The sequence below is a fragment of the Trichechus manatus genome, unplaced genomic scaffold (assembly GCF_000243295.1).
Source record: "Trichechus manatus latirostris isolate Lorelei unplaced genomic scaffold, TriManLat1.0 scaffold00005, whole genome shotgun sequence".
Taxonomy (NCBI): domain Eukaryota; kingdom Metazoa; phylum Chordata; class Mammalia; order Sirenia; family Trichechidae; genus Trichechus; species Trichechus manatus.
The window spans coordinates 33,192,885-33,211,898 of NW_004443941.1; the positions used below are offsets into that span (position 1 = coordinate 33,192,885).

At 37.5% G+C, this 19,014-nt stretch overlaps 1 protein-coding gene across 20 annotated transcripts in view; it reads right to left on the minus strand.

Moving 5' to 3' along the window:
* Positions 1 to 19,014, minus strand: part of LTBP1 (latent transforming growth factor beta binding protein 1) — a 666,638-nt gene that overhangs the window by 285,228 nt on the left and 362,396 nt on the right. For all 20 annotated transcript variants that reach the window (XM_023736140.1, XM_023736141.1, XM_023736145.1 and 17 more), the window contains 2 exons: positions 8,316 to 8,540; positions 6,644 to 6,918 (listed from right to left, as the gene is read on the minus strand). In XM_023736140.1, coding sequence (XP_023591908.1) covers positions 6,644 to 6,918; positions 8,316 to 8,540 — 500 coding nt within the window. The remainder of the gene's footprint in view (positions 1 to 6,643; positions 6,919 to 8,315; positions 8,541 to 19,014) is intronic.

Here is a 19,014-nt window from a genome sequence, read left to right on the forward strand (position 1 = left end):
GCAGGCACGACATCTTTTTCCCCAGTTTCACACTGGCTGCTTAGTGGAAACCAAGAAATATCTTTTTCATTCCAAGTCCTGTGACAGAAGTATTGAGACTAAAAAAGAAAGTACTTTCAGCAATGTAATTAGGATACTTTCCATTTCAATGAGATCACACTTTCCTCTTAATTTCCTCAATAACGCCTCATTAAAAAATACTTTTTTTGTAAACAAAAGCTACGTGCATCTGTTTGGCCCCTCAGAACGGTGTGTATGTGTGTGTGTGTGTGTGTGTGTATGTTCCTTGCTAAGGTTTAGAGCTTGTGGATGTTACTGAATATGCTTACCAAAAAAGACCCATCTCCCATTAAATAATCTTTTCCTCCAATGGCCTGTTCTATTTCCATGTTTCCTGCCCAAGGAGAATTGTTGGAACAACTTTTGGCACTGCTCAGAGGATCCCAAACAGTTCTTGTATCACTCTAACTCAATTTTGCCTGAGGCAAATTAGAGAGGTCAAATTATTTGTATGTAAAGTTTTTAGGATCTTACTATTTGTATGATTAATAAGATCGAAGAAAGAAATGTTTTTCCAATGATTTTCAGGATTTCACATCAAGTACTTGTCCTTTCTTTTCTTCCCAAGTGACATGAGGTCTTTTGTAGAGTATGTATTAGAGACCTTAATCTTAGAGTTTGCTTCTTAAGTTGGTTTTTTATTTTTAAACCTTTATGGAGTATTTATGCTTATAAACTATAAAAGTGGGTTTGTGTGTTAATGATCATCTTTATCTGTGATAGAGTGCTATACCGAACACATCTCTCTTCCTTTACTTCTACTTTAGGTTTTCCAGTATTTCTGTTCTTCTTAGTTAACTCAGGCATTTATAAGTGAATTTTTTCTGCTCATTCAGCATTTGCAACTGGAAGGTCTTGCAGCACGTGAATTTTTTTTGTCTGATCCCAGAATGCCTGTGTCTAGTTAGGGGCCTGGTTTATGCATTTAATAAATAGCGTGTGATAGCACAACCAAGCAATGGCAGACCTGACATGAAAACTGAACCCTGAGCCTTACATTGTGATCCTGAACACTTCACATACAAGGTCTTTTCATACCATCTGGCATCATTAGGTCACTATAAATGTTTATTTCCAGCAACTTGGTAATAAATAAAATATGTTTGAAATAACCAAAAACTTAGATGCCAAGTAAGTTTCAAATTTAAGTCACTGTTAAGAGAACCAATTTAAAACAAAGGACATCCTTGTACAATGGAGAAGGTGTACATACTTAATGCTGCTCTGATACAAAAATAGATTGGGGGGGTATTTTTGGAAACTTGGACTCTCCTCAGGAGATGAAAACTAGCATGGGAATGTCCAAATTTTAAGCACATTAAACATGAGATCACCCTGAAAAGTGGCTGGTAATTGTAACCACTGGTGTTAAAATTTTAACCTGATCTATACAGTGACCAAAATCTTGGCAAAAGTTTTCAAATATATGTAAAATACTACAATTTATTCCGGGTAGGACAGAAATCTAATTCTTCCAAAATTATGAATTGTCAAATACTTCAAACTTGATTTATATTAAAAAAAAAAAAAATTCCTCTTAGCAGTCTCATAAGTTCTACTAGATTAACTTCTATTATTTGAATACTTAAAAGTGAATTTAGTGATGACTGTACTCAGTCAGATTCACAGAAAAATCAGTACTTCACATCATCTTAAGAATGAGAAATTATTTTAGGACTCTGGAAAATGAAACATCACTTTCTACAATAATAAAACAATAGGAATGGTTTTTGTTTTGTTTTCCTTTTTTCCTGTATCTTGGCACTCTCTGTTAAGGTTAAAAAAAAAAAAAAATTGCAGAAATTCCTACATCCCATTATTCCTACTTTTTACAACACAATCTAAAGAAATGCCTTTATTCTCATGAATTTAACTATCATCACTAGGTCTGTTCATTGATCACTGAATTTTCTCAGTTAATCCCCTAATACTCCATCTCTAAAACAGCATTGGATTCCCCAACTGATATTTAAGAATACATCACTCTTGACATCAATAAAGGAAGGAGCTGCCTAAAACAAAGATGTAGCCACTCGTCTTCACCTCACAATCCTCCTCCAAGGGAGCATTTATTTGATCTCTGAAGCAAAGAAGTTCAGAACAGTCCAACTCATCACGATTTTTTCCTACACAATAATCAAATCCTAATGCTTGATTATTCACAAACTCCTCTGCATTCATCTTTTATTTTCAAACTTACTTCTTAGATCAGATCTTGATCATTTCACAATTGAACCAAGGCAAACTTCTCTTCCTTGACTTCTCATGTCTACTACCCCACACTTACCCACCTACCCCCATTCAAAAGGTGAAACTTCTGATTTGTTTATAAAAATGTGTTTTTAAAAATGTATTAAATGAACTAAAGTTACCATTTTCAAATTCAGCTTAAAGTTTTATTATTTTTATTTATAAGTCTAGGAACTTTTAACATTTTCCCCTTCTTCTTCTCATAAGAATATTTCAAATATGCTGAGATGTTGAAAGAACACACAATTATTGTCTGCATACCCACCTCTCAGAGTCATGATTTCTAAAATAATGCCTATTTTTCACGTGAAACACATTTGAAAGTAAATCATAGATACCATAATATTTCCCCCTTCACTAGGTTGAAAACTATGTCCCCAAAATTCATGTCTTCCTGGAACCTCAGAATGTGAACTTCTATGGAAATAGGGTCTTTGCAGATATAATTAGTTAAGATAAGGTTATACTGGAATAATGTAGTCTCTAATCCAACATGTTCTTATAAGATGAAAAGACACAGAAACAGACAAGAAGAACATTTTGTGACCATAAAGCCAGCAACTCCTGAAACTAAAAAAAAAGCCTGGGACAGATTCTCCCCTAGCGCTTTCAGAGGTAGCATGGTCCTGCTGACACCTTTATTTCAAACTTCTAGCTTTCAGAACTCTGGGAGAATAAATTTCTGTTTTAAGTCACCCAATTTGTAGTAATTTGTGATGGCAGTTCTCGGAAACTAAACACACACCTCAAAAACTTTAGCATGCATCTCTTGAGAATAAGCATTCTCCTACATAACCTCAATACTACTATCACCCTTGAGAAAATTAATAATAATTTTGTAACATCATCGAATTCAAATTTCCCCAACTGCTTCCAAAATGTGTTTTAAAGCTGTATTTTTTTTAAACCAGAATTTAATTAAGGATCATGCATTACATCTGTTGTTGTGTCTGTTTTAGTCACTTTCTAGAAAAGTCATCTCACCTTTTTTCATGATATGATTTTTTTTTTACAAAACCAGGCCATAATGTTCTACATCATGAATTTGTCTGATTTTTCTCATGTGGTATTTTTAACTTGCCCCTTTATACTCAGTAGCTCCTGTGAGGTGAAGGTTAGGTGGAAAGGCTTGAGTCAATTCAGTTAAACATTTTGCCAAGAACACTACAAGGGTGATGCTGTAAACTTTATACAGTGTCACAGCAGGAGGCATGGAACATCACGCTGTCCACTGTTGATGTTGCTCCACTGTTGATGTTGCTGAGTTTGACCACCTGGTTAAAGGAGCTTCATGACGTTCTGACCTTATCACCAAGTCGTTTATATTGCACTATGCCTCAAGTTTAAAAGCCTTAATATTTGTGCAAAAGTCTGCCAAGAATTTCAAGCTATTCCACTTCTTTGGTCTCTTCTGACAGTTCTTCCCCATCCATTTCTTGCAACATTCTCTTTACTATGTTTAATTACCCTTCTTCTTTTCTCCGTGAGCTGTGTTTCCTAACCAATCATCCATCCATCTTCCTCCATCATCCAAGCAGTTCCTGAAATCCTTCTCTCTATGAAGGTTACCTGAATTTAAACATACTGATCAATCCAAGTTTACTGCCTAATTGTTAGAATGTGCCACAAAAACAAAGGTTGTTTTCGTCAAATTTATTTTGTGGATGACCTCTCATGGCAGCACATATACATCGGGGCTTACTGATAACTCTATTGCATTAAAAGGCTCAATAGCTGAAACCTGCTGCTAATAAGAATCCTCCCACTGAGCAAAGCCAACAGGGAACATTTATGCAGTTGTTTTTGCCATTCATTTAAAATCTACCTATCTCCTGGTTGCAGCTAAGTCTGCAAGCCAGACATAACAAGAAAGTACAACTATCTTCAAATATCTTTGCAAAAAACATATACTACTGACTTTTGCAGCTAATGTATTTTTTTTTAATGCCTGGATCACCCTAATTGCACAAATTGATTGGGCAATCAAAGGTATCCAGCAATATTTCTCACTAAAGGAAGACAAATACATTCTGAGAATGTTTTCTGAAAATAAGTCTTATATTGAAGCTGTGTACTAGTGACTACACATACAAAATGAATTAAAAATTGAGCTCACTGTCTGGATCATTTAGAGCAAAAGTAGAGAAGTATCCAGATAAGGCAAAAGTATTCCACTGTGTTTAAATTATTTGGGTAACTCCACCAATTACACAATTCATTTTGATTTGCTCATTCAGTTTAGGATTACAAGTAACTGATTTGTTTGTATTTTTTCTAATATTGTACAAGAATAACAAGTTTGTTAATTCCTTATTTTCTTGTTTTTTATTTTCTCTCTGTTCTAACTTGGAAACTGGGAAGAAAGGCACTGGGCCCATAGTTTTAAAAGGATCTTTTTCTCTTTTCTCCATGACCAACCTAAAGTGGAATGACTAAACAATGCAAATGGCACCAAATTCATCCTCCCTCTCCAAGACTAGTTGAAGCAAAATTGTGAAATGTATCAGGTTTGCTTTCAGCCTTTCTGTTTCTATCAAAACCTACTCTTACCACAAGACTCCAGTCTTAACATCTAAGCTAAATTTAAATTAATGGTGTTCCTTCTCCCAAAAGCATTTGCTTAAATCTGGTCTTCTACTGAGGTATGAAAAGCTGTGCCAGATCACCTTTAGCAGGCATTTCAGGTATCTTCAGGCAGATTAAAGTTGTGTTTGGGGGGTTGAGGCCCTCCCTGCTCTACAGAAATTATATAAGCAACCACATAGCTGACTTTTTTTTTTAAGTTTAACTCTTCTAGACTAATCTTTACATAGTTCTATGACATTTACAAAGCAGTTCTCCCATTAATTACTTGTTTAATCTTGACAAAGCCCCGTGAGACAGCTATTCCTACTGCCATTGAACAGATAAGGAAGCTGGTTCCCTGCTATCAAGTGCTGGGCCCATGGCTCTAACAAGGTCTGTAACTCCACATGGTGCTCTTCCATTCCCAAGTGCTGCCTTCCAGTCATGTCTAAAACCAGCATTCCCCTTATCCCCAGAAGAAAGGTGATAACCCTACCATTGACTTGCCTAGTACCTAGTCCCTAAAAGTATTTTCTAGGTTCATAAACCATAACAATTGATTCTATTACCCCCAAATATTTTGCAATAATTTTTGAATACCCAGGAAACAACAGAGGAACAATAATAAATGTACCTCATCTTCTCCTCTCATTGGGTGTTCAAAGCATAATCAAAGCACAAGAGGAGAACCCGAGGACAAAGCTATGTCATCATCACATAATCCCAATCCCATGGTATGTTGCATTTGCTATACACATTTAATGATGAGCTTTAAAGAAAACTTAGACTTTCTCTCACTTTATGATATAAATATAGGCCTAAAGTTCATGGAGGTGGGTATTGGTGGTTCAGTGGTAGAATCCTCGTCTTCCATGCAGGATACCTGGGTTTGATACCCGGCCAATGTACCACAAGTGCAGCCACCACCCATCTGTCATTGGAGGCTTGTATGTTGCTATAATGCTGAACAGGTATCAGCAGAGCTTCCAGACTAACACAGACGAGAAAGAAAACCCTGGCAATCTACTTCTGAAAAATCAGCCAATGAAAACCCTATGGATCACAGCCCAATCCCACAGTGCATGGGGTTACCATGAGTCAGGGGCTGACTCTACAGCAGATAACAGCAACAAAAACAAAGTTCATGTAAATGTAATGATATTTAAAATGCACTTTAAACAACTCATGCACTTCAAACAACTCATGCATTATCATTCTGGCTATGAATTTTTATCAGAATAAAATCAAAGACGAGATAAATTATTGCACAATGGGAACCTCAACTGTACCTACTAACCTGCAACCAATTACAAAAAAGCACAAATATTTCCAAATATCTTTGCAGAATATATCTCATGTACTATATCTCATGCCTGACACATGCTTTATGTACATATCACTCTAACTGAACAAATACAAAAGGGCAATCATAGACTTCCAGGAACATTTCTGGAAGCTCACTATTTACAAGTGCCCTATAGTTCAGACGCCAGCAAACTTTTCTCTGAAGGGCCACAGAGTAAATATTTCAAGGTCTGCATGCCATATGGTCTCTGTCACAACTACTCAACTCTGCCATGGTAGCATAAAATCTGCCACAGACACTATGAGCATATGTTCCAATAAAACTTTATTTACAAAAACAGGCCTATGGTCCATAGTTTGCCAACTCCATCCATAGAACATCATTTTATCAAGTCTGGCTTCCTATCAAAATGACACTATATCTGGAATGCATTACTAAAATGGGCTGGATAGTGTTGCTTACCTGTGACCCGATGGTTTCCTGGAAGCACCGGCCAAGCTGCGTCTTAGCTGCCACAGGATAGATGTGAGGAATGACCTGCTGGTGGGAGTACGTGGAATGTACTGTCTGGGTCTTCTGGATGGGGAGCCCTTGGTAAGACACTTGGGATTGCCCTGGTTGAGTTTCTTTCACCTTCTGGCCTGTTGGGTCATCGATTCTAGACACCTGATGTATCTGGACTGAAGCCTCAGGAGGGTGCTTCACGTGGATATTGACAATGTTGGGAGGGAATTTCACTAAAACAGATTGGAAAGAAAGCTTGTTAGTAAATGAATAATTAACATCCTAATCATGATCTTTAAAACTTGAAGGTAAATTTTGTGTGTGTGTATAATATATATGGGTAAAATTATATATATAATTATATATTTTTGCTGTGCAGCCATTAAAATTCTTGAGAATAAAGGAGTGTGCTCAAAGCAAAAATTAATCCTAAATTCAAATACTTTCAAGAATAAAACTGCAATTTCAAAAGACATTAAAGCCTCACACAGTAATACATTCATGAGACAACAATACTTTTTCAGGAGACTCATATAAAGTTATGAAATTCATGCTTCTTTAGTCATTATAGATGAACCAGTTAAAATCAGTTGTCTTTGAGTCATTTCTGGCTTATGGAAACCCTATGTGTGTCAGAGTAGAACTGTGCCCCGTAGGGTTTTCAGTGCCTGAGTTTTAAAAAGCATATCACCAGGCCTTTCTTCCGAGGAGCCACTAGGTGGACTCAAGCCTCCAAACTTTTGGTTAGCAACTGAGCGCATAAACAATATGCACCAACCAGGGACTCCTACAGGTGGGCATATTTTATCATATGATAGTAATGGAAACTCAAGAGTTTGATTATTTCTACATTTCTCAAAGTTTCTATCATAGAAGTTTTAGGCTGTACTTTTCTACATCAAAGGAGGACATACAATTTCACAAAGCATAATTCTCTTACTTTATACAGCACAGTATGGTGCTTCTTGTGACACACATATACAAAAATACCAAAGCGTGTTACTTTCTATCTGTAACAAGATTTACTTTCTACAGCTTCCAAACAAAATTTCATCTTCTGATAAAAAGCTTCAGGTTTTAAAGAATAAGAGCCAATAACACTTCTCTGACCCCCTTTTAAAAATTGTGCATTTATAGGAAATGCCAGGTTTAAAAGAATGAATTAGTCACAGAATTTCTGAGCTCCAAGTGACCTAGTTTACCTTCTTCTGAGGACTGAATAAATTGAAGCCTAGTGAGGTAAGTGATTGTTTAGAACCAAAAACCAAGTACTCTTTAACTATAAAATAGACTTGTTATTCATTAGCAGGTACTGTGTGATCCTCTAGTTTATTCATACTTTAAGGGCCAGAACACTGTCTTACTCGTTTTCCTATTTCTCAGGCCCTACCAGAACAGTCATTCACATTTATTAGCTGTCAGTGGTAAAAGAAGGGTGGTGCTCCTTTTTCACTTTATTTCCTAGATAACAAGTCTCTGTGGATATATACGTGGGTCTGCATTCTGTCCCTACTGCCTTTTCTCCTTTCTATTCCAATATAAGCCCTAACCATCTGCAAATACTTGGTTTCTGTATGGGCTTGGCAAGTTAAGCAAAGTGTAACAGGCAAAATGAGAATAAAAGGCTTACCTTTGACTCCTTGCTGGTTAGTCATGGTCAGAGGCAAAGTATGTGTAGAGTGGACGACATGTGTTCCCAACGCCTTGCCTGACTGCTGGGAATGCTGATAAAGTTTAGGCACATTGGCTCCATGGACTGGGATCTGACAAAGCTTCCCTGTGAAGTTTGGAGGGCACTGGCATTTGTCCCTTGAACTGCACTGGCCACCATTCATACATGGAAGATGGCAAATTACTGAAAGGGAACAAGGAAATGAAGACTTGGTGAGTTTCTTAAATGGTAAATAACAGTAAAAAAAAAAAAAAACCTACAGCCCATTGCAACCATCATATTCCCACTGACTTTAGAAATGGTAAGCAACGGAGCAAACTACACCGTGTCAAAATAGTCTCTATTATTCACTACCTTCATTTTCTTTTCATCTAGAGTTGTTTAACTCTCCAATTGCTTGTGATTGCTTTTCCTCAGTGATGGAAACTAGGGCTTCAAACCAGCTATTTTAGGTTCAACCCCCTTGCTGAGAATTTGCATTTCCAACCCAGATTTTACTGAATCAGAATCTACAGTTTATCAAGATCCCCAGGTGATTCTTATAGGGGATCTTGTTAAAATGTAGATTCAGATTCAGTATACCTGAGGTGGAAATGCAAATTCTCAGCAAGGGGTCAAACCAAAAATAACCAGTTTGAAGCCCTGCTGGAAACAAGAGTTCATGAAAAAAGAATTTATATAAAGAAGCCACACAGGATTATTGTCTACCATAGTGTCCTTTTAAATACTTTTTGCAATCTGTAATTACTTGTTTGCTTTCCTATTTAATTACTAATCATTAACTTTCTCTCCAGATTATAAACTCCTTGGAGGCAAGGGACATGGCTATTTTATAAACCTCTATATCCTCAGCACCTAGAACAATGTCTGGCACACAGTGGACATTAAAGAAACATTTGCTCAGAGAAGAAACAGAGAAACAAATCAGAGCAATAAGATAGACTCATTCACTATTATCTGTTAAGAATTTTCTCTAAGTACAACACGCACTAACTGCTGGCCTGAATAAAGGAGGAGAATACATACTTGACAGGAATTTGCAATTTAGTTAGGGTGACAAGACCTCAGTGAAACCTAGAAGATTGGTTGTGATTATTAGTTTGGAATTCAATTTACTTAGAATACCAAAAGAAGAAATTTAAGAAGAGTATTTAACTCTGGGTAAATCAAGTTCATGATCAACCTCTCTATCACTAACGAATTCTTCCTATCAGCCTTTAAACATAATCAAATCTCCGCCAGCTTAAAAAATAAAAATAAAAAGGAAAAAATCCTCAACCCCACTTCATTCTAGCTTCTACTCTCTTTAAATCTTCTCCGTGACTAAACTTTCCAAAAGAATTGTCTGTTCACTTCTCAATGCGCTACAATCTAGCTTGGGCCAAACTGTGTTCTCTTTCGCACCTCTCTTCTACATGGAAACTGTGTTTATTAAGGTCACTATTGGCCCCCATGTTGCTAAATCCTTGGTTTTCATGACATCTCACTCACCCATTTTGCTCCTTCCTCTCTGTCCATTCCTTCTAAGTATTCTTTGCAGACTCAACTTTTTTTGTTTACTTGTCCTTTAAATGCTGATGTTTTTAAGGTTTGGTCTTAAAATCATCTTTATTAATTCCACACACTCTTCCTCTATGATTTCACCCTGTCATATGCTGATGTCACCCAAATTTATGTGTCCAGGCCAAACCCTTCTCCTGAGTTCCAAACACGTCCACCCAACTGTCTACTATGGAATGTCTCCAGGTAGATATTCCATAAGCACCTCAAACACAACAAGTCCAAAACTGAACTCATCATCTTCCCCCTGATGCCACTATCAAAGCAGTGGCCTTTAACAGAACCTGGGTGCCACTCTCTCACTTTACCCACTCAAAGACAGTCCTCCCTTTGAAGTACTTATCAAATGTGTCCACTTCCTTCTCATCATAGGGCCCCTGTTCCCTCTGCAGCCTCATCACTTATAAATATCATCTCATTGTCTAAAATCCTGCCACACTGCACTTTCCTCCATTTTTCAATGTGTTGTACCCTCTCCAACCTCCAGAGTTCCACCCATGCTGTGTCCTCTGCCTGCTACACTCTTCATGTCACCTGATTCCCCTCACCTACCTAACCTCTACTTATTTTTCAGTCTCAGCTTAAATCTCACTTCTAGAAGCATTCACAGTTGCCCCTCATTTAAGTTTGATGTCTCTCCTCTGTGCTTCCATGGAATCTCCTACCTACCCCATCATGCCACTTAGTGTACTGCATTACAACCGTCTCACTACTTTTCTGCATGACTCTGTATGGTTAGATCTCTATCTTGCTATGTTTCACCCCTAGCACCTAGCCTGGTGCCTAGAAGAAATGCTGGGGTTTGAAAAAATATTGAATGAATAAATAGATTTATGGCTACCAATGTGGCAAATAACACTCTAGGTGCTATGGAAGATTCAGTCCCTGCCCTTAAGGAACTTAATAGCTAACTGCGAAGATTGGATACTAAATGATAACTGAAAATACAGATAAGCAAATAAGTGACAATTGGACAATACAAAAATATAAAAGCTATGGAACTTCAGAGAGGAGAAAAGCCATTTCTGAGAAGTCAAAGTAGACTAACTTGGGATAAATCTTTGAAACGGGTTAAGATTCAGAAAAACACAGAGGAGTATATTCCAGAAAAGTGAGACAGAATGTATATAAAGAAGGTTAGGCAGGCATTATTTGGGAGATAATGAGTAAGTCTGTATTGTTGAAGCCCAGGATTCTGAGGAGAAGAGACTCAAGTGGTAAACCGGAAGAAGCAGGCTTGAATCAGACAATGGAAGTTCTTAAGTTCCTGATAAGGAGTTTTGATTTTATTCTGTAAGCAGTAGGTTATTTTGCACACTTTCGATCAAGCAAGGCTAAAAAAGTTCTCCAGGAAGACTACTCTGGTGACGGCATACACGATTAGCTGGACTGGAGAGTGACTAAAGTGGGGGAAGTCATTTAGGTGACTTTATGATAATTGAAACACAAGTTGAAAAGCACATATACTAGGATGGTGGCAACAGATATGTAAAGAAACATGAAGCAATATAATGATGGAGGAGAATCTATATATCTTGGAGATGGGATATAAGAGGTAAAAGCAGGCCAAGGGGCGGTAGTGGGGACTGGGGAAATAGGAAGAGAAAGAAAAGAGCTAGAAAAAAATTACCAAGGTGAAAACCCAGAAATGGTGCACAGGGCCTGACTATGTTGATCTACTCACAACTGCCTATGCGGGAGGGGCCTGGAAAATGCTTTCATAGAGCCTTGTCTACTCTCGAAAGCCCTGGGTAAGTGAGGAGGGAGAAAAAATTCACTCTGAAACTGAGCCAGAGAGACTTCATGATTCTCATTTCAAGTCTGAACTGAATTTCCAAATTACAATTTGGCTACACTGGATAGTCTTAATGTGTAATGGGTAGGGGCAAGGGCAAAAGAGCCAGGCCATAATTTAAAATGTGCAATAATGCATGGCTGGAATACAAGCACTCTTCATTTTGCATGGTCTCAATATGTTTTGTTTGTTTGTTTTTTTAATATGCATAAATTTCCTGGTTTAGTTAAATAACACCAGTCACCCAACAACATAGTTCAAATTTCAGTTACCCCAGTATTTTGACTGTAAGTAATTGCAAAAAATGCAAACTTCACTACTAGCTCTTGGTCCACAAATCACTAGGAGAATAACCAATCTGCTTCATGATCAATGACCAATCACATCACTTCTTTCAAAGTCTGTCAATGATTGGTCACTACACATTTGTTATTTGGTTCATGCACAGATAGTAAAGCAGATAGTCGTGTTGCCTCCTTATCTCCCAGTGATAAGCCCACATGACATTTCACAAATGTGGATAATCAAAAGAGGGTACTGAAACCCACTGCCATCAAGTCAATTCCGACCCATAGCAACCCTACAGGATAGAGTAGAACTGCCCCATATGGTTTTCAAGGGTGTAAATCTTTACGGAAGCAGACTGCCACATCTTTCTCCTGCAGAGTGGCTGGTGGCTTTGAACCGCAGACCTTCTGGTTAGCAGCTGAACACTTTAACCACTGCTCCACCAGGGTTCTTTCAAAAGAGGGTACTGATCAACAAATAAAAAAGTGCAGCAAAGAAATGAAAAGTAGTCACACTATAAGTGAAATTGGGAAGTGGTTGTGATATAAATATGAAGATGTTCCAGAAGATGTGACATTCAATGAACTCACTGAGATATCTCACAACATTGAAAGCACAAAGGATAAAATAATGGGGAGCTGATCCAAACTTAAAAAGGAGTATAAAAATTCTCCAGTTCATAGAAAAGATGCTTGCTCAGTAATACAACAAAAAGAAGGTAAACACTGTTCAAACTATACTTGATAGGTTTTTTGCAAAGAAAATAGAACTAATTCTCAATGTTTCTAATGTTTCAAATTAATGATATTAAATAAATATTAGTTTTACTATTTTTTTTCCCTTCCCTATTGTGATGGTTAAGATTGTGTGTCAACTTGACTGGGACATGATTCTCAGTGGTTTGACAGTCGTATGATGGTATGATCACTTGCATGATGAGATTTGATATTATGTGATCACATCTATGATGGGAACTGCTGTGAGTAGCCAGTCAGTTGAAAGGGAGTTTCCTTGGGTGTGTGGCCTGCACTGAATATAAGTGGATATTCTGGCAAGCCTTGTGGGTTTTCTCTTGTTCTGGATCCTGCAGCTGGCTCCTGTTCATCTGACCTCTGGTTCTTGGGACTTGAGCTAGCAGCTTACCTGTTGTCTTGCCTGCCCATCTTGGGCTTTGTTGATCTTCACAGCGTGTGAGCAAGAACCCTGCTCTCCTACCTGGCAATCTCGGGTTCACCAGCCCCTGTGGCTATGTGCATCAGAAGAAGCCTCTATCCTGGCCCATGGACTTGGGACGTTCCAGCCTCCACAACCACATGAGCCATTTCCTTGATATAAATCTCTCTCTATATATATGTTTATACACTTTACTGGTTTTGCTTCTCTAGAGGACCCAGCCTAAGACACCTATACATTGATAACCTACAGTAAGAGAGCTTTCATGTTTTAACAAAACAATTTAAAGGTCATGGAATTTGCAATTTTTCCACTGATTATTATGACCGTTTTGCATAGCTTCAGTCTGTATGGTCTTTTTACACTCTTAAGCAACCATGCTAAATTAGAACGATCTACACGCTACACAAAAATTAGTGAGTTTATGATAGTTCAGGGACCCTATAAAACTTCACATATATAACCACCTTTTTTTTACAAAAATAAGAATAAAAAATTAACAAATTGACTCTTATGAGCTATTTCCAGTATCAACAGCACACTTTGAAATCTAACACGAACTTTATTAGTTTTGTTTAAATCTACCCATAAACTCTCTAAGATAACTTCCATATAATATTTCAATGGCTACAGTAGTATAAGTGGATACAACAGTCCCTGTGTCTCTGGTCATAAAGGAAACGATTTCTGCTTGATTTATTTCAACCAATAAAAGGCCACTATTTATAACCACTTATGAATTAGAAATAAAATATCTACTCTCCTGTTCCAGCATTTTCTAAAAATCTAAACTACAATATTGAGTTCTTTGCCTTAGCTCAATAACTAACTATCCATTGAGCCTTTTGTGGCAGATGATCTTTTCATAGCTAAATAGTCTTCTCTATCAAAGAAAACAAATTTAAAATCAACCTATGGACTTAAAAATTTAACTATGGATAGTCTCTTTCTGTTTCAAAGTTCACACCATTCTCAAAACATCGCCTAGTGATGTATAATCTAGGCTGCCGGTATTCTATAAAAGCTTCTCAGAACATAAAGAAGAAGAAGAAGAACTGATCTTTAAGGCTGACTTGAGGAGCTTGTGGTAGGTTGGTTTTAAGTCTAGCCATGGCACATATATTTTAAAACACATAACTAGAAGGTGTAATGCAGAGAGCTGGTTGGGGAATTCTGTAACTTTGTCGGCTTGACATTTTGCTGGCCATCACAATAATTCACTATATTGCTTCATATGGTCACCTGGGAACTCTTGCAAATAAGAGGTATGTGGGCCTTCAGTCCGTTATTCTAAAAAGTGTAATTTCATGACAATCACTCAAAGCATCTCATGGTACTACTATAAAAGGTCAAAATGAACAAAAGGATCCATGCTGGAAGAACAAGTTGGAAGTTTTAAATGTCAAGCATTTCATTCACTTTGGCTTGTAAAACAAGTTGCAGTAGTCAAGAAATTGGGCTGACAGAATAATATTCACATTCTATGCTAAAAAATTGGAACTTAGTTTAAATGAATAGATATTAATTACTTGTATACAAATATGAGCAAACTGAATTTTCCAAAAACATGTACTATAAAAAGGTATACTACATCTCTTTGTTCCCTGTTATCTTAGCTGACTGTAAAAATACTTCAGCTGCTTGTCCCAAAAGAAGTTTTGCAAATGAACTCGACTTTCCTACAGCATCTTGGCCACTCCGCCCACCCCCCTTCACTTTCTGTGCCAGAAGATAGACTGTTTCAAGTCATCGTGGCTAAGGCAGAACAGGCAAAACAAACTTCCATCTGAAGGAAAACCTGTATCTGTCATTTCACAGAACAGACACACACATGATTTTGATTTGAGTAGCTTTCTGACTTGTCTCCTAGAAGAATAATGTTCCCTTAAAGGTCTTCAGTATTTTTGTTGGTACCTTGTACTGGGGTGGGGGGGGGGGAGTAACATATTTAGTTATCACTTTGTTTTTCCCTCTAAACATATCTACACTGCCCTCTTTTAAAGGGTGCCTTTAAATTCTATTCAGCCAGAAAGCAGGTTAATACTGTAGGTGTTTAACGCTTTAGGATAACAAAATATGTTAGTGTCTTGGTTTCCTAGTGCTGCTGTAACAGAAATACCACAAGTGGGTGGGTTTCAAGAATGGAAATTTATCTTCTCACGGTTCAGGAGGCTAGAAATCAGAATTCAGGGCATTGGCTCTCTCTCTGTCCACTCTGGGGGAAGATCCTTATTTCAGCTTCTTTAGGCCCAGTGTTTCTCAGTTCCTTGGCGATCTTCATTTTATGTGGCATCTATCTTTACGTGCTTGTCTCTGTGTGGATGCTGCTCTTTCTATCACTCAGAAGTGATTAGGTTTAGGACATACACCCTACATATGTTAATGGACTCATTAACATATCAAAGAAAACCCTATTCCCAAACAGGATTATATCCACAGGTATAGGGGTTAGAATTCCAGCACAAATTTTGGCGGGACACAATTCAAGCCATAACCGTTATATAGCAATTAAATGCTGCTGCAAACCATTGCTCATTTTAAGAACCTATGCCATTCTAGAGGTTCCTGGGTGGCACAAATGGCTAAGCACTGGACTACTAACTGAAAGGTTGGCAATTTCAACCCACCCAGAGGCTCCTCAGAAGTAAGGCCTGGTGATCTGCTTCCAAAAGGTCACAGCCTTGAAAACCCCGTGGAGCAGTTCTCTGCACACATGGGGTTGCCTTAAGTCGGAATCAACTCAACGACAACTAACAACGAAAGTAACATGCCACTCTAAAAAAAACTGTATGCCTACCTGCTAACTTAGTATGCCTCAACTAAAAAAATGGAGCTGAACGTCAAGATGGAAGTTACCTTCTTCTGAAGCTAGGACAAAGGAACTGAGAAGGCCTAGTCCTACACATGAGCCAAGGAAGGAATACGAAGCCTGGTAACCATTTTACAAAGATTTAGGGTTTTATTTTATTCTGTTTTTAATGGAATGTAGAGATTTACAGTTGTTGTGCTCAAGAACTGCCCACAGTCAATTCTTGATTTTCTGCCTGTTAACATCTATTAACTCACAGATTCAGCGACGAACATGTCTGAGATAGGGTAGTCTGGGACAACCTGTCCAAGGAGGTGAAATTTAAGCTAAACCTAAAAGGAGAAGAATCCAGTGATGTGAAAAATTGGCAGAAGAGTGTTTGCAGAAGAAGGAATAATATGATCTAAGATCTTGAGGAGAGACATGGTTTTAAAAGGTCTAGAAATTTAAAGGAGGCTAATGTGGTTGGAGAATAGGAGGCAAGAAGAAGGTGAGGGAAGTTGGATTTGCAAGACAGACAAGGGCTAGATTCCTTACAAGGCATGTAAGGCAGCTTATAAAAATAGATGCAGTGAAACAGAAAATATAAATAATAAGTTACAAATGAGGACCAGGGCAGATACAAATGACAGTAGAGAGGATCACAGAAAAACAAAGACTAAGTAAGCTAGAGGATCCTCTGCTGTATACACATTAAATACGCACCACAAATTTGGCTTTGGGTTCAGGACATCATTTTACATTTTTGAATGAACATTCAGCCAGATTCATGTTAAGTTTCAGAAAGATTTAATTTAAAACTCATTAAATATATGATCATGCTGAAGGTAAGAGTATCATGTTTTACATATGAAAGAAGAGACTGGTATTCTCCTCAGTGAATGCAAAATGGAAAGTAAGGTTCTAAAAGAAATCTTGAGGGAGAAGGAAAAATGCTTAAATAAGAGAGTTTAAAATGCACCCACCACATGCTCTCTGCCAGAGAGCATCTCTTTGTTTTGCCTGCTTTGAAAATTAATGAGACTACTTTCATCCTATCCTTACCCTATCAAATACTATGTACACTGGGCGAACATTAAGGAAATGCAGATTTCAACATATGTAAAATATCAGCCTTAATACAAACGAAAATTCCACAGGCACCACTAATTTTTTTAGGCTTAGGGGCATTAGTAAATGCTTTGATACCACATTCTGTTTATAACCCAACAGATATGAACCCTTACCACAAACACACACACACACCCCAGAACCTCCAATTTGCGATGGCTCCATTCATCATTCCAATTTTGTTTATGGCTTTTTGTTCATTTATCATCAACCTCACCATAAATATGGGCTATTGGATCTAGTTTTATACTTCACATAAGCTAAGGCCAAAAAAAAGAAAAACCAAACCTGCTGCTGTCAAGTCGATTCCGACACATAGTGACCCCATAGGACATAGAAGAACTGCCCCAAAGGGTTTCCAAGGAGCACCTGGAGGATTCAAACTGCTAACCTTTTGATTAGCAACCGAGCTCTTTAGCATATCATAAAATTTCACTTCACACCCCTTCATCCAAATATGTTGCCACTATCGCTATCTCTTAGCACTTCACAAGCCTCAGTACTCTTTAATCCTTGGGGAAAAGGTAGCAACATTTGCAGCCTGCAAAATACAGAAAAAAACAAAAATTCCGGACACCTTGGGTAACCTCTAGGAGAACTAAGGCTAACCAATTTCACCTTTGTAGATCCCAGTGTCTCGATGTGGTCAGGTAATACAACCCACAGGTTCTTTTCCATCCCTGAAATTACGGTTAGTAAACACATTTAAAGCCAGATTTCCTCATTTCATCTAATGTAATAGGCAAAACTTAAAATTTAAAATAGGGACAAATACATATCCAGCCATCTACAACCATATAGTAGGGATTGCAGTTTATCTGCTGAATGGTGTGCTATATTTTGACTTTGAATGTATAATGAGACACTGATTCAAATAATAGCTTCACACAAGTTTCATAGTGGCCAGATAGCTGATAAAATGAAAAGCTAATTTCACTTGGGGAAATTACAGGAATATACAAAGCTGGTGAAAACAATACTGTATACTAATGGATAGTGAAGTAAGTTTCATAAATAACAATGACATGCTGGCTACCCTATGTTTTACAGCAGTATCTGCAACTAACTATCTGAAGGGACACAATGCCATTTTAGTTCATGGAGCCCTGGCATTTTCTTTAATATCAATGAAAGCTGCTTTCTCAAAACTGACTAACACCATTTAACCCTGGGTTATATACAACAATATTAAAAATAAACCTAAGAATTTTTTTATTGTACTTCACCAAGTTCGTACTTCCACTGATTTCATTAATATCTATTTATTAATCATTTATTCCTGAGCCTAGTACAAGGACTTGAGATGAATCTAAATTTGGAATTTTAAAAATCTGAAAGTGAAAACCTCGACATACATATATAACTTAAGAGCACAAGACTGCATTACAACCTTCTGATATCATTAAAAAAAAAAAAAAAAAAAAAGCTACCATCCAGTTAATTCTGACTCATGGGGACATCATGTGTGTCAGAGTAGAACTGTGCTCCATAGGGTGTTCAATGGCTAATTTTTTGGAAGTAGATCACCAGGTCTTTCTTCTGATGGACTTGAACCTGTAACCTTTGAGTCAGCAGCCAAACATATTAACCATTTGCACCACCTAGGTGCTCCATTCTGACATCATAGCCGGTCCAAATTCTCTCGCCTTTAAAGCCTGGCCCAAATATACCCTCCTAAAAAGAAATTTTCCTTCAATGAAGAAAGGAGGATGCTGAATAATAAGGCAATAAAAAAGTCTAGTGGCATTTACAAATTTGGGGTCATCTAACATAATTTCTATGTCATTTATCCATCTGCCTTGTATTAGAATTATTTCTGTTCCCCTTTCTCCCACTGAATTGTGTATCTGGGAGAACAGAGGCCAGGGTGTTTTAATCTTTCATGGCATAGTATTTTACAGATAGTTCAACAAATAATTGCT